This window comes from Lutjanus erythropterus, chromosome 10, assembly GCF_056507025.1.
Source record: "Lutjanus erythropterus isolate fLutEry1 chromosome 10, fLutEry1.hap2, whole genome shotgun sequence".
NCBI classification, from domain to species: Eukaryota; Metazoa; Chordata; class Actinopteri; order Lutjaniformes; family Lutjanidae; genus Lutjanus; species Lutjanus erythropterus.
The window spans coordinates 37,239,928-37,265,691 of record NC_139326.1 but is presented as its reverse complement, the minus strand read 5'-3'; the positions used below and the strand labels follow the sequence as shown (position 1 = coordinate 37,265,691).

General features: G+C 37.2%; 1 protein-coding gene across 1 annotated transcript; it reads left to right on the top strand.

Moving 5' to 3' along the window:
* The first annotated feature begins 11,650 nt into the window (after positions 1-11,650).
* LOC146320801 (uncharacterized) lies at positions 11,651-23,102 on the top strand. The gene is made up of 7 exons (XM_084729634.1): positions 11,651-12,181; positions 12,279-12,546; positions 13,556-13,702; positions 13,884-13,960; positions 17,613-17,722; positions 17,829-18,259; positions 22,473-23,102. Exons 1-7 carry the CDS (start codon positions 11,844-11,846, stop codon positions 22,764-22,766), a joined length of 1,665 nt encoding a protein of 554 aa, XP_084585760.1. The 5' UTR covers positions 11,651-11,843; the 3' UTR covers positions 22,767-23,102.
* The last annotated feature ends 2,662 nt before the right edge of the window (positions 23,103-25,764 follow it).

The window sequence follows — 25,764 nt, the reverse complement described above, 5'->3', positions numbered from 1 at the left end:
TATTTCTGTCATATTCCAATAGATCCCCTAAATCTTACACTTTCCATTAAATACAAAAGATAGAAGGGATGCACTATATTGGATTTTTGCCAATATTTTCCAGCTCATTTTGATCAGTGCCTAGATGGACATATTATTTTCCCACCCAGCTGCAGAAAACATCAAGTCTCTCCTGTTATCCTGTAATTATTCTGCCACCTCTCATCGTGATGCCCACTGGCAGAAAAAGTGATAAAGTACAACGCTTTTCAAAATGTGCACATTCGCTGGGCAAAGTAAGAAAACCAGCTGACAGGTCATTTTCACTGGTGTCTCTTTGTTAACTTGTTGACTAATAAAGGAATATCTTCTCTGATCTTATATTATCTCATTTTGTCTTGTCTTATCTCATCTTATTAAGATGAAATTTAATTTTAAAGCCTTTTTAAAACCTCATTCGATAGCGATGATGCGGCACTATCATCATGCATCCCTAAAAGATAGTTAAATTGCTTATTAAATTAATCTAATTTTTATTCTAAATAAAAAGCACCCAATGAAATTGTCTCTTCAATTACAAATGAAACAATATGATTGCAAACTACTGTGCATTTGAAAAATGTCATAGAGATGTGAGACAGTTTGTTTTCTTACTTGGAAAGTAAATCAGTTTAAACTTGGGTGAACTTGGTGCTGACAGGCACAAATCAGCCAACATTTGTAATATCATATTTTCTATTTATCTGTTTTTATACAATCAGATATCAATATCTTCATCCATCCCTTGCATGACTGAAATTGGAAATATGAATTATTACTTGTAATAGTGAGAATGACACTCCAGAATTATTAAAAGTTGTGAATAAATGTGAGTATTATAAGGGTTTACTGCAGGAGGACGTCGTCTTCCAGTCTGCCCCACCTCGAGACATGCGGCTGTTGTGTGTGTGTGTGTGTGTGTGTGTGTGTGTGTGTGTGTGTGTGTGTGTGTGTGTGTTTGATGTCAGCGCAGGCCCCATCTCTTTCAGCACCTCTGCTCTGCTGTTAAACTAAATTCCTCCCACCTCTGAAGCCCGACTATGTTCACTCACACTAACCTGTTACCATTAGGCCATTCATCAACGTTCAACTGTCCAAACATGAGAGGTGTTGGGGAGACGGCGCGGCCAGAGCGCTTTGGAAGCGTTCCAGTGACCCTGGCTGTGGAGGAGATTTCCAGTCAGAGGACATACAATCTGCAGCACAATGACAGTTGTGTTTTTGGATATCAGATTAACATTCTTATTGAAGAGACTGTTGATAAGGGATGCTTGGTGCTACAGCTGATTGAGCTTACTTGCACTGACTCAAATATCATTACTACATTATTACCCAAATTCAGTAATCATGGGTTTGACCACACCCGTCTTCGAACTTGTAAACACAAGTTTTGTGACTACATCTTGCACAGTTGTGACACAGTTGTGACAAAATCTGTCCGCAGACAGACAAACAGTCATTCTTGAGAATTAGAATTTATATACATGAATTAAAATTTACTTAGCACCAGCAGCTAGAACCCAGAGTCTGCTGGCTAAGCTAGTTCCACAGCCTTACAGAAGCACCGACCACGTTAGCACCAGCCCTGCTAACTCATGCAACGCAAAGGAAGGAGCGGCTGGCCTCCCTCCTCCTGCAACCGGATTGCACATAGCAAAGAAAGACTTTCCCTTCAACATGGGATTAAACCTTCCTCCAGCCTGGCTCTCCCTTTACAGCAATGGTCGCCAGTTTAAAAGCTGTAACCGCTCTTTCCAAGGTATACTTAACTTAATGCACTCGTACTTCCTATATGCTTTGCTAATTGTGTAAATACATGCTTTTCTGAATGAACCTGCTGGTCTAATTAATGCTGTACAAGAGTGACTGTTGCCAACCTCCACTACGACCCTTACTAGCTGTTGATACGGTAATTTGGTTATAGTTATTAATTTGATTACTGATTACTTATTTTAGTATATTTTCAGACTGATATTTTGTTAATTGGCTATCATTTGTCTTTTTTGAAGAGTGGTGCCCCCGAGAAGGATTCAATTAAAAATATATTGATTATTATTGATGGTTAAAACAAACAAAACCCAACATTTTTGTTGAGCCTCCTTTGTTGTACTGGACGGACCTGCCGACTGGACACTATTGGACAGACCTACCTCACTCGGAGAAGAAAAACACAGGATGTTGACTTTTCAAATCTGGGCCAGCGACGCTCCACAGTCAGTCATCATATTGAACCCACCCCATATTAAATAAATGGTTCACTGCTAAAACAGTCTGACTACAAAGAAGCCAAATATTCAAGAAAATCTGCCAATGATGTAAGCCAATTTTTCTTAGCTAGAAGGTCGGAAATTTTTATTAAAAGAAAGAAATTTACAGTTTGAAAAAAGCTTAAAATAAGACGCATTTTCTTGAGACAGAATATTTTGGTTTCTTGATTCCTTAAACTTAGATTAATGATCAGCTAAAAAGTTTAAATATGACACAATTTCTTCAAAAAGCATGACAAAAACATGCTATTTGTCTTTAATGAAGGCAGAAGAAGCATTTTTATTTTAAGTATTTTTTAAGGAAATACAAAGAAGCTGCTTCAATTAAAAATACTGACAAAAGTCCATCATTCAGTGAATGTGTGAGCGACAGAGAGCGAGCTGAAGTCTGACTGAGAGTTTTCTGGAAGTAACAACAGTCTTTTATATTTTCATATCTGGAAATGATGATGCTCGCAGGATGCAGCTGCTTCAGTGAAACAAACGCATCGCCGCACTCTGACTGATGATGTGTTCATGAGCTGCAGTTTGTCTTCAGCACGGCCATTTATATTTCTGTTTCCATTTCCATTTGTGTGTGTGTTGTTAGACCAGTCCACGGTTCTCTTAGTAACTTATTTATTGTCAACCCCCCTTTGACAATAAATACAAATAGATTATTAAATTGAGTAGCTGTGGAAATGGTCTTACCTTCAAAATAAAAAAAATCAATTTTCCTCTGCTGAGATATTATGCAAACCATTATTGCAGTTTGTTATTGATTAAATAAAGCTCAATATTAGCTGTAATATCTTATTAAGATAAAGTTAGATGTATTTTCTTAAAATGCAAAACTTGCTTGACAAGATTATTTTTCTTTTTAGGCAAATATTAAGACAAATTTCCCAAAACGAAGGCTTGTTTTTTTTTTTTTTTTTACTGACTTGAAATACCTTTTTTTGCAGTGTTGTGATTGGCTCCAAGACTGGTTGAATTCTGTTTGAATGGAAGAGAGCAAGTGAAAACATAAGCGCGGCAGATTCATCTGGTTCCTAGGCTAATAACGCAGCTGAATTTCCAATCAAACTGTCGGCATTTGATTTGCATTATGGGTAGTGTAGGTTTGGACAAGGAAGAAGAAACAATCGAATAAAAAGTCTTTAGTTTTGCTGCATTGATTTTGATAATTAAAAAAAATGTATTTCCAACATAATTGGAGTGCAGAGTTGAATCAGTGGAGTATTCTTAAAGTAAAGAAAACATAACCAAGCAGGAAGTGATTCTGGGGTTTTCCAAATAAAGGTTCCTTCCCAGCTCTCCAAGCTGCTCCTGCCTTATGGACCGTATCCCCACATCCAAAAGGGTCCATCCAGTAATGTGAAGGTTTTACTAGGCAGAATGTGTTACTGGGCAGTGACCCAGTGGAGATCTGCGGGTTTATCCTCAGTGACAGGTTTCACACGCAGCTTGTGGGCCAAACCCACAAATAACAGCCAGGCGTCTTGTTTGCCATCATTCTCGGGCCTGTTTCAGATTACTGACTGGCTCTTTGAAGCTGGCTGACGGACAGGCAGGGTTTTCCCCTGCTTCTGTGCCAGAAACAGATTGGGTCATCAGCAGCTCCGCCACCCACCACATATCTTGAATGACCTCCGAATCAGAAGTGTGCTTACTTAGGCATCTGATCAGAGAGCAGTCGGGAAACTGTAACAAAAGGTCCAGTGTGAGGTATTTCCTGATTTCACAGCAAAGTCCCTGCTGAAATACAAGCCTCCATGTGTTGCTTTAAGAAAAACTGATGTTACCCCTCACTATTGTTTCATCAAAGGCCATGACTTCAGCTATAAATAAATCAACAGTCACAGACACTTAACTTTAAGTACAGTGGAAACTACTCTTGTATTTTCTACCTTCTAACTAAACTACTACAACTAAATGTCTACGAGCTGTGCATCATAAACCTACTATGAATAATTTTTGTCAAAGATAATTCCAATCACATTTAATATGAATGTCAGGTGTATCTCCAAGAGAAACAGGAACACACAAGTGTCATTACGCAACATGCCAAGCTGTTGTCAGCCAGCTAACTAGCTAAAAGTTGAAAATTGATTGATAGATGGATGTCATGGTATTATTGGTTGAAACTGGCTGGTTCAAGCTGACATAAGCACACGTCATATTTTTGTTTGATTTTGTCATGAGAATACAAATAAATTGGCAATAAAAATTTGGCATATATTGTTAAAAAGGTTCACTGTATGACCAAGGATGTGATCTAAAAGTATTAAAAAGGGATTTATTTATTTCAACTCAACCTTAAAAGACTGGTGTGTAGGATTTATTGAGCGATGAGCTTGCAGATTGCAAATACCTCACCTCACCCTCTCATTCCAAGCATGTAAGAGAACCTCTGGTGGCTGCGAAACACAACAAACGCGCAAGAGTGTGCTAGAGAATGAAAAGCTTGACTGAACTCAGACATCCAGGTTGACAAAATAAATGCCACTGATGCAAACAAATATAGTTTGAATCCTGTCCAGCATAATTTCCCATCTATTTCTGTTCAATCTCACAGTTTCCCAGTTAAACTGTCATTTATATCACATCAGTAAGTTTTATAATTTTGATCAAGGACCCTCTACTTTAGATAAAGTGTGAAAAATAATGTATGCCAGATATGTGTCAGTCAGTGAGCCCTTTGTCTGGTTAGATCCCCAGTACCTTGTTTCAAAATTCAGAAGTTATATTTAGTAGTTTGATGGTCTTAATTTTAGTCTGCTTGCATGTGTCTCTCATACTGTACGTTTGGTGGTAAAAAATGCATTGATGCATTAATGTTATTTCTTCAAGAAAACTGCATCTCTACTCACTACCCAGGGATTGCTATGTAGTACACTATATTGTGAACTCACAATATAGTAAAGAAAGTGCACTTTCAGACACTACTGACATTTACCACACAGTCACACCGGACAGCCCAGTGCTCCCATTACAGTCCTCCCTCCTTTAAAACTGTTTTCATATTTAGTGCACAGAATATTTTGAGTAGAATCTTAAGATCAGTGAATACTGACATTAACATGAATATGAAATTTTAGAAAATATAAAATGTAGAAAATACTAAAACAGAACACTGAGCTTTGGGTCTGATGCCTGGTAAATAGTCAGTTAATTGATTTTAAAATCAATATTTATTCAATCATCAGTCAGTCCAGATTTACTAGTACTGTACTTGTTTTGTACTTTACTTGAGTTCTATTTTATCCAACATTATAATTCTACTCTACATCCCAGAGGCAAATACTGCACTGCTGAAAAAAGGCTGTTATGCTACAGACGTTTGATGATCTTAAAGACCATGATGCATTGCTGTAGATTAAACCAGCCAACAGTGGCCTTTTACTTTAAGTACTTTTTTCTGATACTATTTTCAGACTTTTACTTCGGTAAGGCTTTGTGAATGCAGGACTTTTACTGGTAGTGAAGTATTTTTACAGTGTGACAGTATTACTTTTTCTAATACTTTTTACACTCCTGGTCACCTCAGAGGAGTGACATCATGTCCTTATATTGTGTGGACACACAGACAGACAGACTGGTCTCCACAGAAGCTGCTGTTGGGAAAGTGTGCATGTTCGTATAAACGCGTGTTCACATACGACACGGTTATCTTTTCTGAGCCACAGATTATAAACGCCGCTGCACGTTGGCGCTCATCAAATGTGATAAATAGTTTCATTCTCACTTCTGTCAGACACACAATCCATTTTGGCATACTTTGACTCCATTATATAGGATATAATAATTCTCACTACATTCAGACAGCACTACAAAATGGCAAACTCACTATACAGTGGATTATAGTGAGTAGTGAGTGATTTTAGAACAGACAATGTCAGTGTAAACTGATGAAGTCTATGTGTTGTTTTCCTTATTCTTTCAGTGAATTCACACAACCCTCTACTGTAACCAAGACCACCTGCCATGTGCAGATATTGTAGAAAGTGAGAATATGACGTTGGACGTAAAACAAACAAATGATAATGAAACATAATCTTCAGAACAAGAACAAGACTGATGTTGTTGTCGGATGCTGGGTTTGTTTAAATATGCACAGTAACATCTAATAATAAGAACATTAACAAAAGGTAAACTGATAGTTAATTAACTTTAGTTAATAATTGTTTCACAGTTAACAAATAACAGGATAATAATTAATAATGTACATAAAAATATTAATAATGATATGATTTGTTATTTTGTCATTAGTTTATGTAAATAAGTTCATAAATAGCTGATAAGAGACAATCAATAGTAACACAATGTTGTAATGGTGCAACAATAAAAATAGAATCAAGCTGTCAACGTCTTTTATCAGCTATGATACAAAATATCATTGTTACATTGTATGACACACATCAATGGTAAAATACCAGATTACAGCATTACAAATATGTGTAGTAAAGTAAGTAAACATTATTTATTGGAATCGTATTGTTTTTTAACAGTAAAACAACTACTAAGTAAGCTTAATTACTGCTAATTACTATTTCTTACTGATGACAGACAAAATAGTAAATTTGATATGGCTTTGTGTGCAAAATGTATGTAATATGATGTAATGAGTGAAATTTAATTATTCTTTCACAGAAAATCTTTAGCTAATGGTCCATGTACTGGATTTCATGATGAAGAACACAAGATGCTGAAGCCAATTCTGTCAGTTTTTTAGGGGAAAGTGATCTGAAATCAATAGTTCACCCAAAAATCAAAATTCAGTCATTGTCTGCTCACCCTTATGCTGATAGAAAGTCTGGTTTATTTTTTGGTCCACAAAACACTGCTGGAGTTTCACAGGAAACCAGTGTTGCAGAATCTTCCAAACAATGGAAGTGAATGGTGACTAAAAACATAAAATTCCTCCATCCTGCATGTGTGGTCTAATCCAAGTCTCCTAAAGCACCAACAAGCCGTTCAAACACCACAAACGTCACACCACACACACCCAGCTCAGACGGTGTTCATGCACTTCTGAACGTGGCTCCAAGCTAAGGATCTACAGTGAAGATTCAGCCGAAAATAATACCAACAAATACAAACCAACAGGCTAAGGAACTCTTTTGTTCCAACTGCCATTGACCTCCTAAATGAGGCACTTTAACCTTGAATGTTGTATACTTCTGCCTTTATCATAAGTGTTTTGTTTTATGTGTGTGAGACTGCTGGCTGTTTAACAAATTGCCCCTCTGGGATAATAAAGTTTTCTTTGTCTTTGTCTTTGTCTTTGTCTTTGTCTTTGTCTTGACTTGGATTACAACAGACAAGCAGTATGGAGGCATTTTATATTTTGTTTTGGTTGTTTTTTTACATTTAAAATGGGTCACCATTCACTTCACTTCCCTGTGAAACTCCAGCAGCGTTTTGTGGACTAAAAAAAATAAATCTGACCTTCAATCTGTATGAGGGTGAAAGAAAATTTTCATTTCATTTCATTTTCATTCTGGGTGAACTATCCCTTTAATGTAAACTCAGCCATCCTATGATCATGATGGAACAATCTTTTGATGTGATGTGCATTAGTAAAACATTTATTTTGTGGAACTGTACTTGTTTGAACGTTGATTTTTTAGTTGAGCTAAAATGACAGTAGATGAAACAGAGTAATTGCTTTCTTCACACTCTGTGGTTTTATGTGACTTCACATTGAGCACCACCTCCTCATGTTGACATACTGTAGCGCCCCCGCGGTGCTGCACATCACGGGTGGCACACACTGAACCTGCCGCCCTCACTCACACAGAGCTTTCCCTGGGACGTTCCTACGCTGTCATGGACCATCGAGCAATAAAAAGCCTGTAACCGAACCCGGAGCCTAATCCGGGCGGGACAATCGCTGGCAGGGGCTGCACCTCCGCAGAGCTGGATCCCTGCAGACTGTCCCCATGCAGCGCCGCACGGGAGGACAGACCACATCAGTGGAGCTAATCAAACCACAGGGCACTGGAATGATGTGGGAAGACAAAGCCAGGATGTGTGGCTTTCTCACCCAGTGGCCTTCAACCATCTCCTCCTACCCTAAATACAGGACACAGCATTCAACATATGGCACAAAATCTATATATCTTTTCTCATTAATTCAATATAAATACATAATTTATTAAAGTTAATGAAACTAAACAGAACACTCCAGAACTTGTAACAACAAGTTTCAATTTTTTTGACTTGAAATGAGTTGACAGAATATACTATATAGAGTTCCATCAACTAATTAAATGTAGTTCCAAAGAAAACATGATCACCATATTAGCAGACTTCCCAGCATGCATTGTTTGAGAGTTAAAGGGACAGTTCACCCAAAAATTCAGTCATTATCTACTCACCCTCATGCCGATTGAAGGTCAGGCTTAGTTTTTTTAGTTCACACAATACTGCTGGAGTTTCACAGGAAAACAGTGGTGCAGAATCTCCCAAACAAGTGAATGAAGTGAAGTGAATGGTGACCAGTTTTCAGAAAAAACAGAATATAAACATTAAATGCCTCCATGCTGCTCGTCTGGTTCAATCCAAGTCTCCTAAAGCCCCAGAATGTGGAGTTGACTAAAAAAATGTTATTTTCACCATGTGTTTAGCCTGAATCTTCACTGTAGATTCTTAGCTTGGAGCCACATTCATGTCTACATGCACACTATCTGATCTGTGTGTGTGTGGTGTATGAACAGCATGTCAGGACTTTAGAAGACTTGGATTAGTCCAGATAAGCAGTATGAAGGCATTTTATATATGCCTTTTCTGATTGTTTTTTATGTTTAAAAACTTGTCACCATTCACTTCCATTGTTTGGGAAATTTTGCAACACTGTTTTCCTATGAAACTCCAGCAGTGTTTTGCCCCAAACCCAGTTTTTATAGTTTGATGAAAACATCCACTTGCTGTGTCTGTAATACATTTTAAGATGAGTCATGGTTGTTTGTTTTCACAATAATGACACCTCTGCAAATCATTATGAATGTTAGTGAATTCGGTCCCTAACACTCCAGATTTAAAATGTAATAAATTTACTGGGAGCAGTTGGACCAAAGTAGCTTCAACAACAGCAGCTCTTTCTGTGAAATAAAGAAAACTTAAACTTCAAACTGTGACTAAGTCTCGTTGGTTCCACTTAATATTTACAGCTTATTGGGCATGTTTTCTTAAGTACAACTGAATTAATATCAGGTTCATTTGACAAAAAAATTCAATCAACTTAAAATTTTAAGGCAGTCTGGACACTACATTTTTTACCATTAAAATTTAACATTTGATATATTTTTTTTTTAAAACATGGGAGTGACCTGAAATGTTTAAATTACTTCTTTATAGCCTATAGGTTTGCCTCTCTCATTCATACTTGGGCTAATTCCTTCCTTATCTGGAATTGGAACAACACGACCTGCAAACAACAAATGACCTGAAAATGTGGGCTAAGATTTTAGAAAGACTTCTACCTCCATGTATGCTTAATACTCTCTGCTTCAATTTAAAGCGATATATTGAATATATCTCTGCAAATTTATACTCACCAAAATACAGTATGGCCACAAATGAACCCTATTTGTGTTAGATAAGTTTCCAAACCAGTCCTGGCAGATGGCTGCTAAATATAGAGTCTGGATCCGCTCAAAGTTTCTGCCTGTTAAGAGGAAGTTTTTCCTCACCACTATCACCTCAGTGCTTGCTCATGGTGTCTATGTAAATAATATTTCAAAGATCTTCTTTATATGAAGAGTATTCTGAGATAACCTCTGTCATGATTTGGTGCTGTTCGAATAAAACTGACATGACTTGACTCTGTCCCAACTTGGAGGGGTTTGGAAGGCTATTTTCAAAGCTCACGCTCATGTCACTGTTTGAAAAAGATGCACTTATCTGTGGGGGGACATAAAGTCATTGTAAAGCCTGAAAAAAAAAAAAATCACACAGACTACAGGGCTCTGAAAACAAATGTATTAAAGTGTGAAGATCTTCTTTTGACATTCTTAAACAAATCTTCCACAGTGCATGTATCACTACTGCTGTATGTATTGTGAGCATTTTTAACATTTGTTTGCCCTTTTCCAGTCTTTGAACTGCATGTCCTGTTTGATTCAGCTTTTCTATATTTTAGGAACCTTTTTAACACCATGGGCAGGGACTGAATATGAAAAATAGCCGTTTGGCTAATTTTGGTTTTCATCATGTGTATATGAATTTATTTGCACTGTCCCTCTTTAAATAAACTAAAGATATACATGAATGAATAATAAAATTATGTTTCAGACCTTGACACACGCCAGGATATGATTCAAATGCAATTTCTCAATTTTAATTAATATTACTACGTGCCCTAAATGAAGTATGGCCACATACCATGTGGAAGGAGTTCATCTTACCCAGTGAGAGAAGGGGGCAGGCGATGCTCACTGTGGGGTAGGAGTTGTGCTCTTTTCACAACTTTGTGTAAATTGTGAAATTCAATAAAAAGAACTGTGAAATAAGGAAAGTTCTGTCTGTGCCAGAACGCTGGGCTGTGACTCAGATTTCATGATGATGCAGCTCTGGTGTTCATCACAGCACATCACACAAGAATTTAGTGGAATCAACTGACCTTTTCTGATGAACTTAAAATTTCTATTTTCAGAACTTATAACATGACTTCTTCTAACTTGAAGTCTTTCTACTTGACATGTTGAGCTGAGTGAAGAGTTCACTCTACTTATTAAATTAAGTTTCTAAAGAAATATGATCAGCATATTACCAGACTTCCCAGGATGCATTATCTGAGACTTAAAAGCTGCTGAGACCCTTCCTTTTATAGTTTGAAGAAAACATATGATGAAAACTTGCTGTGTGTCTCAATACCCTTGAATAAAAGTCATGGCTGCTTGTTTTCACAATAATGAAAACACTACAAACATGTTTTCTAAAGTGCAACTGAATCATATGAAATCAATTTGGAACTGAAAAGTTTTGAATCACTTTTTCCATTTCAAACTTAAACTTTTACAGCAGCCCTGGCCCTCATTTTTAATTAGTTTAAGTTAAAACAAATAGTTGTGTTGCCTCATCTAAGGGTCCCCATAACAATACAAGTGTCTGATATAGCTTCATATAAACTAAGGAGAACAAAATCAGAGATGCTCATTGTTCTGTCTATTAAAGTGTTGTTGGTTCAGATTTAGTGGTTACTATATGATAAATAAAGCTGGATTTTAACTCCATGTTGTCACAAACAGCTTGATCAGCCGTTAAAGAAACTTGAGGCAGCATTTTCCGGCACATAAAGTGCAATGCCAGACAAACTCCACCCACTGCTGGGTGTCATACTCTGTCCAAACGTGTCAAGGAGCAAATCAGCTTGGACACAAGGCTGCGAGGCACCAGAGCGCACTAGACAAAAATATCCAGAGAAAAAAGCAAAACTAGTATTAAATCTGATATCTTTAATGCGTTTTAGTGACTTTAAAATATGCAGATACTCCTACCCTGCAGGTATCAGCGTGACATAAAAGTGTAACCCAGCCAGAGGAGTGCGTAAAAGTTGATTTTCCCTTGGAGACCATGCGCAGCTTCTCGGGGCCGTGCGTCCCGGGCGAGCCATCACAAACCTTCCCAACAAGAGTCGGAGATGTGGCCCTTCGCGGGGCTATCCTGTCCGGACCCTCGCTGTTCTCAGCCATCGCCTTATCCTCCCGAGAATCATCAGAGCCCGGCCTGCATGCCGGCGCGGAGCCGATGATCCACACGTCGCCACCGGAGCAGATTTCGCGCAGGCCTCCCGACATTCAGGAGGGAGGGGACACGACAGAGGATGAGCCCAAAGTTTATCTGGAAGCCCGAGACCTTTGGAGGCAGTTCCACAAATGTGGCACTGAAATGGTCATCACAAAATCTGGCAGGTACACTATATAATAGCCTAATAAATACGCATGGATGGAAAGTTTGCCTGTCCCTTAATGAACGCATATTTCACGCCGTTCACTCTCCTCCCTGCAGGCGTATGTTCCCACCGCTCAAGGCCCGGTGCACCGGGATGGACAGAAGAGCCAAATACATCCTCCTGATGGACATCGTGGCGGCGGATGACTGCAGGTATAAGTTTCATAACTCCCGCTGGATGGTGGCGGGGAAGGCGGACCCGGAGATGCCCAAACGCATGTACATCCACCCGGACAGCCCGGCCACGGGCGAACAGTGGATGTCCAAAGTGGTCAACTTCCACAAACTGAAACTGACCAACAACATATCGGATAAGCACGGATTTGTAAGTCTGGATTTTAATTTTAGCTCTTTTTAAAAACGAATTAATATTTAAGACAAAGGAATCTGTCGCACGTTTATGGCCTTTTTGCTATAAAGTGCACCTCAAAATCAGGACTGAAAGAGTAGATTTGCTGCTATTGCATTGAATATTTAGTAAATAATCGGTCAATTCCTGTAAATGTAAAATAAGAAAAATGTAATTCTTTTTTCTCAGACATTATTTCCCAAAATCTGGTTTTAACTATGGGGATGCACGATATGGATAATAAAACTGATAATGACCTATTTGTCATGGTCGATGCCAGTAAAATAACTGATAATTTCACATTTTTGTATTTTAAAGGTCAGAATTAAGGAGTTTTCTCTGAGCCGCTCCTAAACGCAGCAGAAAGACAGCTGATTGTCGAGTCTCATTCTCAAGAAGTCAAATAGAAATGTTATGGATTGATAAAGCCTCCTGAGCACAACCAAATAATGAGGGAAAAAAGGAATACAGGCAGAAGGCTGCAGGGTCACTGCAGATTTTTGAAATATTATTTTATTTTATTTATGTCGGGAAAATGTTGCATATTATACCTTTAAAAAGAAGCTCATATAACCTTCATTTATGGACACCAGAAGGCAAAGGCTGAGATGTATCTAGTGAATATTAAAGGATGATTTAAGAATCTCTCACCGAACCAAATCTGACGTCATTATGACAACAAGAACAAAGAACAGTTCTGACAAAGGGGCACTTAGTTTATAGTAAAGTTCATCATTTTCAAAAAAAAAAAAACCTTTACAAATATACTTTGTTTTTTTATAGAGCATTTTGCCTCAGTATTCAAATTAAATGCTTTGACAATCTGTCAAATCCGATATTATTGTAGCTGATATTTATCCATGATAATTTAATTACCAGAATGATAAATAATAGTATAAATTTCCCATTATCCGCTGTTACTTTATTGCACTGTTATTCATCATGCAGCCCTAGTTTTAACCGCATTTTCATTTTTTATTTGCAGACAATTCTCAACTCGATGCACAAATACCAGCCCAGATTTCATATAGTGAAGGCGAATGACATCTTGAAACTGCCGTACAGCACCTTCAGGACTTATGTCTTCTCCGAGACAGAATTCATCGCAGTGACAGCTTACCAGAATGATAAGGTAAGAGTTTTACTGTAATCTGTAATCACAACCTGCACTGGACCTTCCTAAGAAAAAAAACACAAATTTAGACCTGTTTTTTTTTTTTTTTTTTTTTTTTTTTAACTATTCAAGTAATTATAATCAACCATATATAAAGAAATTCAGGCTTTATCTTGTTCCCATTTGTACCACTTTTCAGATCACACAGCTGAAAATTGACAACAATCCTTTTGCAAAGGGATTCCGAGATACGGGCAATGGAAGACGGGAAAAGAGGCAAGTTATTAATTCCTTTAATTACAAAATATAGCATTAATATTTTCTCACAGTACTTCAGAGCCTTTAAATGAGCAAAAGTGGAATCACCACAATAAAAAAAAATGTGTTATTACATACAAGTTCTGCCCTCAAAATTTTACTTTAGTAATAATCATCATGCAAAATGTACGGAAGCTGAAAACAGCCAAATTTATTAATAAATTGTTAATTATTTTGTTACCTCAAGATAAAGCTAATTTTCTTTTGATAATTTGCTGATTTTGATAAGTGGCTCATTTACCTCTTTACCTCCAGAAAACAAGTTTTGTTGTCATGAGAAGGCAAAGTCATTTCCTCTTATAGTGTTTTTTTTTTTTTAGAGATTAGGAGTGAAGAGAATAAGGAGTAAGAACTGGCATTACATGTAGTAATAAATATTTCTCTCAAAATCTGACTTGAGTAAAAATACATCATGCAAAGTACACAGAAGCAGAGAACGGCCGTGTGATCATTTTGTCATCTTGTTATCTCGGGAAATCCGTTTTTTGTTTTCTTAACATAATGGCATACAGTAACTTGTTATCACGAGAAAACAGGTTGTGTTATCTTGAGATAAAAAAATAATGAACTTGTGATCTCGACATATTGGCATTAAACATATTTTATATGTACAGCTGTTCTCGGCTTCAGAGTAGTACACAATATGCAGAATGGCCGCTTTATATGCCAACTAGTAATAACAATGATAATCATATTAATGTGTGGTATTATAGTCATATTATTACTGGATTATTACTGATTACTGACACATTAATGTACAAGCAATATTTGAATGTTGCAGCCAATTTATAGTGGACCTAATTTTTAATTTACTGGATTCGGTCTGGTGGCACTTACTACTACTACTACTACTTATATTACTACTAGTACTTCATTTTGTAGCTTATTTTTAAGGAGGACAATAGCCAGAATTTTCCACATACTAAGCTCTCATTCCACCGCCACCACTTTCGGACAATTTTGTCCTGACAAAAGAATCTCTAAAGAGTCTAAATAAATGAGATTAGCCATATTTTACTTTTGTTCAGTCATATTTTCATGCAACATTAAGGTCTATGTGTTTTTTCAGAGTTGATTCTTTCCAAGAACTGAACTTCTGCTGTAAAAATATACTGAATGATTTATTAAATCCACTAAAAGCAGTCAAATTTCAATACATTCAGTCTAAGAATTAACCACAGAAAATCTTTTGAGAAGTCTTTTCACCCTGAGCCTTCTCTTGACAGAAGCCTGCAGTTTCATTGTGAATTGTCTTACATGCATCGTGTCTAACTTGAAGTTGTTCCCAAGGCGGGACGGTGTCGCCAAATTACTGCAGATTCAAACTGTTTCAACCATTTACTTACCAGAGCAGCTTAAGCTTAAGGTGAACACAAGATTCATATTGATTCAGCGGCTACTTAAACTGCAAGTAGAGAAAATCTTATTGTCCAAGCCAAGGAGTGGACAAGATCTACACCTGAGCCCTGTGTGTGTGTGTGTGTGTGTGTGTGTGTGTGTGCACCAAATTGTTTTTGGGTGGTCCCTGCTGTTCTACCTGGAACACTACAACCTAACTTTCATTTAATTTTATGGCATGGTACGTCGACTGTAAGCGTTACATTTTATTTGAATAATAATGTTAGGATAATTGCTCTGGACAAAATGGACATCTGCAGGCCATGTATTTATCTATTTAATTGCTGCTTTATTTTTTAAAATTCAGTTTTTAAAATTTTATTTGACTGCTGTGATGTTTGGCACTTTGTATTACTGTACACAAAAAATAAAATAAACCAGCAGCCTCGTGACAGCAGATTGAACTGAAACACTTTTATTTTGTGAATATCAGGTGATTTGTCCATCTTACTTTTCTCCAAATTGTGAGACAACTCCTCAAGTATCATTTAGCCTTTAACTTATGTCATCTATACCTACTAGAGATGTAAGAATACTAAAAACTCAAGGTACAATAATACACAATATATTTATCATGATGCTGCAAAACAAAAGAAAGGCTACTTTAATATCCCATATTAAATAATAATAATTTTTGCTTTAACCTAAAGTGCTTCTGATCTCCTTCTTTTAATAAAAAAGATAAAAGTAGCAGCTATGAAATGAGCACGCACAAAAAATTGTCATAAATTGTCTTTGGCAATGAATATTTAACTTCTGAATGATAAAAAGTAATGCAGCCATCAATACCTGTCCTTTTATAACAATTAAACAAACTAAATAAACAAACAAAATAATAAAATCATAATTCAACTTGTAATATCACTGTCTATATTGTCACAGTCTGGTATTGTATTTTGAATATATTAGATATTTTTTTATTGGAATATTTTGAAATTGTATATATTGTTATATCCCTAATACCCAGGGGTGGATGTAACTAATTACAAATACTCAAATTACTGTAATTAAATAGTGTTTTGAGGGTACTTGTACTTTTATGACTAGATTTTAAAGTCTGTACTTTTACTCATACTTGCATTACAAGATGTAATCTTACTTTTAAAATCATAGTTGAGTACAATTTGAATTAATATCCAAATCTTTCATCTGCATTTTAGTAGCCAATCAGGTGATCTGATCACAAACGGACCAATGAAAACCAGGACATGTGGATGAAAAACAAAATTCTGCAGCAGCACACATTTGGAGTAAGGATGTTAATGATTAATCAATAATTGATTAAGAATCGATTAAGAATTTTGCTGATTAAAAATGTATTCATTGATATTTAATTAATAGAAAAAAACAGAATGAGGGAAAAACTATGTTTTGTATCTTATAAATTATAAATTTATTAATCAATTCTTAGCGTTTTCAACTCTTGGTTCAGGAAAATGCACAAAATTTGCAACCCTTGTTTGGAGAAGTGACAGTGACATGAACGCTTAAAAGTAACTAATACTTACAACTGATACTTTGTACCTTTACTTTAACACATTTCAAACACTAGTACTTTTACTTGTAATTTAGTATTATTTTAGCACTGTAACAGTATTTGTACTTGAGCACAGATTTTCAGTACTCTGTCAACTACTGCTAATACCTGCATGACAAAATCATATATTACATTACCTTAAATATTGTTGATTGTGTAGTCATGTTCTCTGGAAATGTTTAAATGCACCAGCAGATCACAGACATGTAGTTGTGGTTTGCTTAGTTACATAAGTCATTGTTCACAAAAATTATGATACCAGTTAAAGTGATACAGATACTAATAGTATACTTCATTTGATACCTGGTTTTTGATACTTCCTCTCCTCTCCTCTCCTCTCCTCTCCTCTCCTCTCCTCTCCTCTCCTCTCCTCTCCTCTCCTCTCCTCTCCTTTGACACCCATCATGAAAAGAAGCATTCCTGAAATAATCCCTTTGCGTTTTAAGGATTTATATTTGATCAGTCACCACAGGTGTGCAGTATATCTATACTTTCTAGCGTTGTGGTGGCATCTCAGTACACTGAACTGCCAACTACATCCATACACTGTGCTCGACACCACCGCAACACAAACTGTGTTGATTGATGTTTTTTCAGAATTATTCTAAAATAAGAATTTGAATCATCAGGAATTTTACGTATCATTGATTGGTTTCATTTGTTTTGTTTCAACAGGAAACTACAACATTCATCACAGAAGTCAAAAGAGATGCGGATGACTGACGTGGAATCTGAACCTGTGAAAGATTCATTTGCACAATATTCAGACTATTCCAAATCTTCAGGTAGAGAAAATGTTCTTCACAGATCTGTAAATACTCATTTTGTCAATGTGAGTCTACAAACATGAATCCAAAACTAACTTTCTTATTATTCATTTTTTTCCCCAAGATGCTCATGACAGTGACAGTGATAAAGACGACCATGCTGAGATCAATCCTGAACAAGAAACAAAAACTGAGCCCAAGGTTTCTGTGACAGAAAGGACATCGGAGACACAGAGAGAACCGGAGCTGAGGCAGAGCCACGTCATCAGTGCGTCGACTGATGGAGCGGGCTGCTGTGAGCAACAAGACTCAGAGAAGCGGCAGTCGCGCAAATCATGTGTCAATTTTTCATACAGCTGTGTTTATCCGCCGGAATTACACAAACATCTGCGGGATGCAAGTGTCTCCAGCAGCTTCCTCCACTCTACGCAGGTGAACACCTGGAGCAGCTGCAGCGCCGTGGACAGAGCGGTGCCGTGTGGACTGAGCCTGGCAGCACCTGGCAGGATTGCGGGAACTCCAGGGTTTCCCATCAGCCTTCAGCAGCACCCGCTGGTACAGGTACACACACAAGCACAGAGCCAATGAGACGCCTACTGAAACCCTGACAGAGTCAGGGCTGCAGCTAAAGATTATTTTCATCAGTGTTTCCAAAAGCCCAACATGACGTCCTCAAATGTCTTGTTTTGCTCAGAATCCAAAGACATTCAGTTTACTGTCATAAATGAGTAAAGACTACAGAAAATATTACATTTAAGACGCTGGAATGAGAAAATTTTGACTTTTTTTCCCCTAAAAAAGTACTCAAACTGATTAATCAATTACCAAAACAGTTGAAAAAAATTAAACAGTAGCAGGTTCATGTTGCAACTTCTTTCTTTCTACTTGAAAGAAAGTAGTTCCTACCCACAATAATGTCTGTGGGTTATTTCTGGAAATATGTGGGCTATTTTTGGTGCTTTCATAACTGCAGGACTTCTTCCATTTAGTCGCGTTACAATGGTTAGAAGGCAGAAACTCTCAAAAACTCTGCAACTCACACCAAAACAGTCTAGATGGATAAATAACACTACAGGCAAAAGGAAAAATAGGCTTTTTTTTAAGGTGAACTGTCCCTTTAATAATGGATCAGTATCATGTCGTAACTTGAAAAGTTTATTGTTTTAACAAGATATTCTCACGTTAATATGACATACAAACTTTCCATGTTATTACAAAAAACTTTTCTTGTGACAATATTTATCTTGTTCGAACATGAGAGGTGTCATATTATAACAGGATAAATAGTGTGTTGTTGTTACATGATTTGCAAAACCTTTTTGCTTGTATTCAGTTTAATGCAGCAAAGACAAGATATTTAATGTTCAAACTGATAAACTTTATGGTTTTTTGTAAATATACACTCATTCTGAATTTGATGCATGCATTTTTATCACTGTGACACATCACTTTTTCTTTTAACAACAGTAAACATTTGGAAACTGAGGACACTAATTGTTGAAGTTTAGAAAGTGAACTTCTTCTCATTCTTGCTTGATATACTACTTCAGGTGCTCAACAGTCCACAGTCTCTGTTGTCGTATTTTGTGCTTCATAATGTGTCACACATTTTCAGTGGGAGACAGGTCTGGACTGCAGGCAGGTCAGTCTAGTACCTGAACTCTGTTACTACGAAGACACGCTGTTGGGACACATGCAGAAAGCCTCTTGGCGTTGACTTGCTGAAATAAGCAGAGGCGTCTCTGAAAAAGACGTTGTCTGGATGGCAGCATATGTTGCTCCAAAACCTGCATGTACCTTTCAATATTGAGGCCTTCACACATGTGATAGTTACCCATGATTCCATGGGCACTAACACACCTCCATACCATCACAGATGCTGTCGTTTAGTGCTGGTAACAAGAGAAGTCTGCAGTGTTTCTGGATGTTGTTGATATATGTCTTTCTCTTTGCATGGTAGAGTCTCAACTTGCACTGTTTAGTTTTCCAAAGTGTTCCTGAGCTCATGTTGTGTCCTTTATACAATGATGTGTGTTTTTAATACAGGTTTTGATGCAGTGCTGCCTGAGGGGTCAAAGGTCACAGACATTCAGTGTTGGTTTTCAGTCTTGCCCCTTACATGCAGAGATTTCTCTGGATTCTCTGAATCTTTTAATGATATTATGGATTCGAGATGGTGAAATCCAATCCGTTGTTCTTAAGCTGTTGGACTGTTTGGTCAAGGAGGTTTTCATAAAGTCTTGAACCTCACTCCATCCATGTTTGTGAACGACTGAGCCTTTCAAGAACGCCCCTTTGATAGCCAATCAGTTAAACTGTTCACCTGTGGAATCATCCAAACAGGTGGTTTTTTTTTTTGAGCATTTCATAACTTTCCCACTCTTGTATTGCTCTTGTCCCAACTTTGTTGAAAATGTGTTGCAGGCATCAAATTCAGAATGAGTGCATATTTACAAAGGTTTATCAGTTTGAACATTAAATCTTGTCTTTGTACTGTCATTGCCTCCTGTGTGTGTGTGTGTGTGTGTGTGTGTGTGTGTGTGTGTGTGTGTGTGTGTGTGTGTGTGTGTGTGTGTGTGTTTCAAAGCATCCAAACTTTTTTGGAATTCAGGTTTGTAGTATATTGTTATAACAAGAAAAGTTTCTAGTATAATCTGCTAAATTTGTATGTTGTGATATGATCCGTAACAGCAAAATGTACTTACAAGTTACAAAAGTTGAAATAGTTATTATACAAGAGAATCACTCTTGTGCATGTTTTATCAGGGTTGTTATATATTATATTTAATAATATATATATTGTATATATTATTATGATTTCTTATGCAAAATCATATGAAAGCTACATTTTTTTTAGGTTATTTTTTGCCTTTATTGACAGTGACAACTGAAGGTATGACAGGAAAGGGGGGTGAAGAGACAGGGGATGACACGCAGCAAATGAGCCACAGGCGGGATTCGAACCAGCGGCCGCTGCAGAGGACTAATAGCCTCAATACATGGTGCGCACGCCCTACCGACTGAGATATAGCGGCGCCCATGAAAGCTACATTTTAATGTTGTTACCAGTTAGTGTGGGGCTAACTGAGCTCAATTTTAACGACTTCATAAACACATAACTCTTATTATGTATTATCTAAATTTGTAAAGTAACTGGTGTTAGTAAAAAGTAAAAGTACAAAAATTGCCTCTGAAATGCAGTGATGCAGAATTATAAATTAAGATATGATACATGTATTTAAAAGTTTAGTTGAAGTTAGTGTGATGTTTCTGCAGAGTGTCAGTCTTTTTTAATATAAAATCTCCTCTTTGTGTGTCTTCAGACAAATCACATGACTATCTTCCACTGCAGTTTAGCAAAGAAACTCTAACTCAGTCTGCTGACGTCTCTGTGGTTCAGCTGACACAGAATGAGGACTGTGTGTTTAGTCCCCCATCTGTTACATTAGAAGCACATCAAAATGTCAAATTTCAATTCCTGTTGTCACTATTACTTACATGGACACAAAAAGATGGGGAAATATGGTCCAGGTTAAAAAAATACACTAAAAAACTCATCTTTAAGTATAGTTCATAGTAATGTACTTCATCACTGTCTATTCACTTTATCAATTCAAGCTGCATATTTAAAAATGAATTCCCTGAAAGCCACCCCTTATCTGCTCTGTTTGGCTACTGTTCAAGAAGGATTTTACTTGGCAAATAAATCATGTTTACTATTTTTATTTAAACCATAAAAAATATCTGGATCATTTACATATAATGATATTTTGCTGCTCTGTTAACTAACTGTTTAACAGGCTTTTTTTTTTTTAGCATTAAATATCAATGCATTGATAGCCACTGTATCCCATTAGAAATTTCTATTCCAGGATGGAATAAGTATGTTTATATGCCTGTTTCATTTTGATTAGAAGTCAAACTAATGCCGAATGTTGGCCGAATGAGTGAATGTCTATTTATGAGTTGGAGGAAATTATTAATAATCTTGTAGAAGGCATAGATGTTTATAACTGTTCAATTGAACAAAATGTTAATGGAGTCTGGCAGGCAGTCGCTGAACAACTCCAGATTGTGTATTTTGAGAGCAGTGCGCTTTTGTTTTCAGGATAACAGGCTTAACTTTACATTCACATACAGTTATAAACAGCTAAGCAGCTTACACTGTAGGACTCATCCTTGCTCAGTATTGTCAATTTACGATGTTGCATGAGTCTTGTGCTCCTGCAGCCTGCCTGAGCTTCCTGAAGTCTGGGGAGGAGGGGACAGGTGGAAACAACTCACCTCAACTATAGATTGTATGTTAAATAAGATTTCAACCTATTTAATGTACAGTCTGTGGCTCCAACTCACTATCTGGACTACAATTCTCATTTTTCATGTGCAATTGCTACATTTTGCTCCTTTAAAGAACAACTGAGAATCTGCTGTAAAGCTTGAAATCTGTGCCTGAACCCAATGCGACCCGATGGGTTTGGGTTGAGCCTTATTTCTCACATATATTTATCTATTCACTTATTTTCATTTTTCTCCTCAATTTAGTCATTGCCAATTCCAGTTCATGTATTGTCTCTGCCACTGAAAACTCCTACGGTTACATAGAGAGAAGTTTGTTAAGAAAAATTTTGGGCTCTAATCGGGTTTGGGCTGAAATATGCTAATGAGGATTGGGTATGGGTTGGACAGAATTTTGACGCCATTGAGCCTCGACGGGCTCTAGTTTTTAGGCAAGCGCTAATCTGCTGTATATATTTTCCTCTGTTTACAGGACCTGGTGAGCTTGTCACACTTCGGAGGCTTTCTGTTTTATCCTTACTCCAGCTTCTCTGCAGCGTCAGCCCAGTACCTCGGCCCACCGCTGCGGTCCAGACTGGATTTTATCCAGTCTGGACCGCTCTATCCAAGCATCCACAGTCGGGACTACCTTACCTCTCAGATGTTATCTTCATCTGTTCCTCCCGTGGGTGGTGCCCGACTGAAATGTCCCACCTCTGATTTGCTAATGCCACCAAATACAGACCAGAAGACCGCAGCTGAAACCGACTGCAGTCAAGATGAGTGACAGAGGGTGAAAATATTGACCACTGCTGTACGGTGCCTCTGCATGTGGTCTCCTGCGTTCACACTTGTGGGAATGACACTAATCTTATTTCAAAATGAAGCTTGTTAAATGTCATACATCTGCATCTTATTGCCAACATGACTTAGGACTGAATCACTGTGGTGCAAAGTGTTTAATTTCAACTAATGCTGAGATGTCAGCGTATTAAATTGTAACTTTATTGAAATTAGGTTCTGCTCGGTGGATTATAAGGATGCTAAATTAACTGCACTTGTAGATTCAGAAAATGTCTTACATCTCCTGCAAATGATATTAAAACATCTGATTTTTAACTCCCCTCTGTGTTTGGTTTTTGAATTCATGTCCTGTACTTTTTGCTTTACCAAAAAATAAGATATTTGAAATATGAATTTTCTTTACTGAGGTCAAGAGTCAAAGCCCCCCTCCTAATTTTATTAGCGATACATGCCCCGCCCCTCATAATCTTCCCCGCCCCTTTCATAACATTTATCTTCGATTCCTGTGGGAGGCATCATCGGTCTCCTAATAGTTCCTATTAAATGGCACGAGTTAGCGACCTGTACATTAGCCACACCCCGTCATAACTTACTTCCTGTTTGTTTTAGGCACTTGTGCGAGTGATTATCGGACTAAGCAGAGTTTTTCTAGCCTCGCCCCCTTTCATAACTGGTGAACTGTTTTCCATAGAAACTAAACTTCTCGGAGGCATCACTAAGCAGAGTTCATTTATATTCGGTGAAGGTTAGCCAATACTTTAGCCTCACTCATGAACCATTCATTGTAGAGCCTTGCGGTGAGTGTCATTGGACTTGGCAGAGAGTTAGGTTTTCCGCTGGTCTGACTTAGTCCTGCTTCTTATTCTTTACTCACGGAGAGGTCAAGTGGTTCTGTGTGTGTGTGTGTGTGTGTGTGTGTGTGTGTGTGTGTGTGTGTGTGTGTGTGTGTGTGTGTATGAATGCATGAACATGTGCTGGTCACAGCTTTTGCGAAGTTGCGCTTGCTTAAATAAAGCAGTTCTATCAAGGAAACTCCTCTGGAAATCAACAAGTGCTTTTAAACTTTTCCATTTACTGTAATATTTGTGATTTGTTTTGGATTTTTATTATAGGCATATATGACGTTTTTTGAAATATCTAAAGGCACCATCTCATTTATCTATTCAACTTGTCAAAACTGGTTTAGTGTAGCAAGGAAGCCACTGAAAGTGTCCCTACTAATATAGATTTGAAAGAGATATTTCTCTTATTTAACCTAATATTTGTATAAATGTGAGTGGACAAATTGGGGATAATGTACAGTGAGCAGATCATTATTGCAAAATAAACCCCAACAGTGTGATGCAGGACCCTTCTCACTGAACATTATCCCACTTATTACATTGTTATTATCAAAAACTAAATAATTTCAATAAATTCAGACTTTAAAATGATTTTATGGATTTAAAAAGTGTTTTATTGCTTTAAGAGCCTGTGGATCTGCATCCATAATCGACCTTTCTTCATATATTTAACAATGCCATGTAATAAAATGTTATTACTTTGATTATATTACACAGCTTTGTTAAAATACTTGATTCTGTTTGGTCAATTAGAGCATTTCATGTTTGTTATTTCTGTATCAGAGACCATTCTGATGAAGAACAGACCGTTGCTATGGATGTAGTTCTGATTATAGACCACAGAGGAGCAATAAAATAATTTTTAAATCCATAGAATCATTTAAAAATTAATATTTTGCATTGCTTTTTTGTAAATAACCATGTAATAAGGGATAATGTACAGTGAGCAGGGTGCTGCACCTGTCTGGGTTTACTCTGCAATTATGATCTGGATGCTCACTGTACATTATCCCTAACATAAACACCTCTCTGTATAATGCAATACACTTCAACAGCACCATCAAATGAGCATACAGTTAAATAAACACCTCTGTAAAACTGTTTGATCATAAACTCAACATTACAACCCTCATGAAGGGAGGATTTGTATCATGGCTGTTGTCCTAGGCTGCATTAACCAGGTGTGCCTAATAAACTGGTAATTCATACACACACAGCTGTCATGAACACTCATTTGCCAGCAGCCCATGGATGAGGACAATTGAGATTTGGTCTGGATAAAAGAACAAAACTGGCAGGTTTTATTCATAGACAGTTGTCAATCCACACTCTGAACATTCTAAACAGGTTTTCATGTATTTGTGAAATAAATAGGTTTAACAAATTTATCGAATTTGTTAAACCATAATTACAACCAAAATAGTGTTAAATAAAAAAAAAAAGTATAATAAAGACGTACAAAAGACATGTTATCTCAGATATTTAAAGGGCTCTCTTCAGAGAGGTGATACAAAAAAAAACTGAGCCACACAGATGTGATCACTGTGAGAGGTTTGTGCTGTAATTGTAGAATCCTGTTGGGTACTTTCACATATAGCATTAAAGGCTAGGCCTAATCAATCTGCAGAGGGGATGGCTAAAAGATCACTAAATATAAGGGAAATAATTGACATTCCATTTGGGAAAGGTGACAATGAAGCACTAACCAAAAAGAAAATATCTGAATTTTGGCAGAAAATGTGCAATGAGAACAGTAAAGGCAAAGCATATAAAGTACAAAAGATAAAAAGTACGAAAAAGAAGGCAGTGAAGATTGTTCTAGATCAAAGGATAAATCTGCAATGTATTTACTGTAATAAGATGACCATGATATGTCATGAACAAGTGAAATACTTGCTTCTCTGACAATAGTACTAAAGCTGGTACATAATCAGCTTTAGTACAGTGGAGGACTTGTCATCGTTTGTTATTCTTGAATTACAGTGTTGTGCTTGTCTTGCGCTCCTGCAGCGTTTCTGCAGCGTTCCTGCAGCCTGTCTGAGCTTCCTCAAGTCTGGGGAGAAGGGGGCAGGGGGGAGACAAGTCGCTTCAACCATAGATCATATATTAAATAGGGATTCAACCTATTTAATATACAGT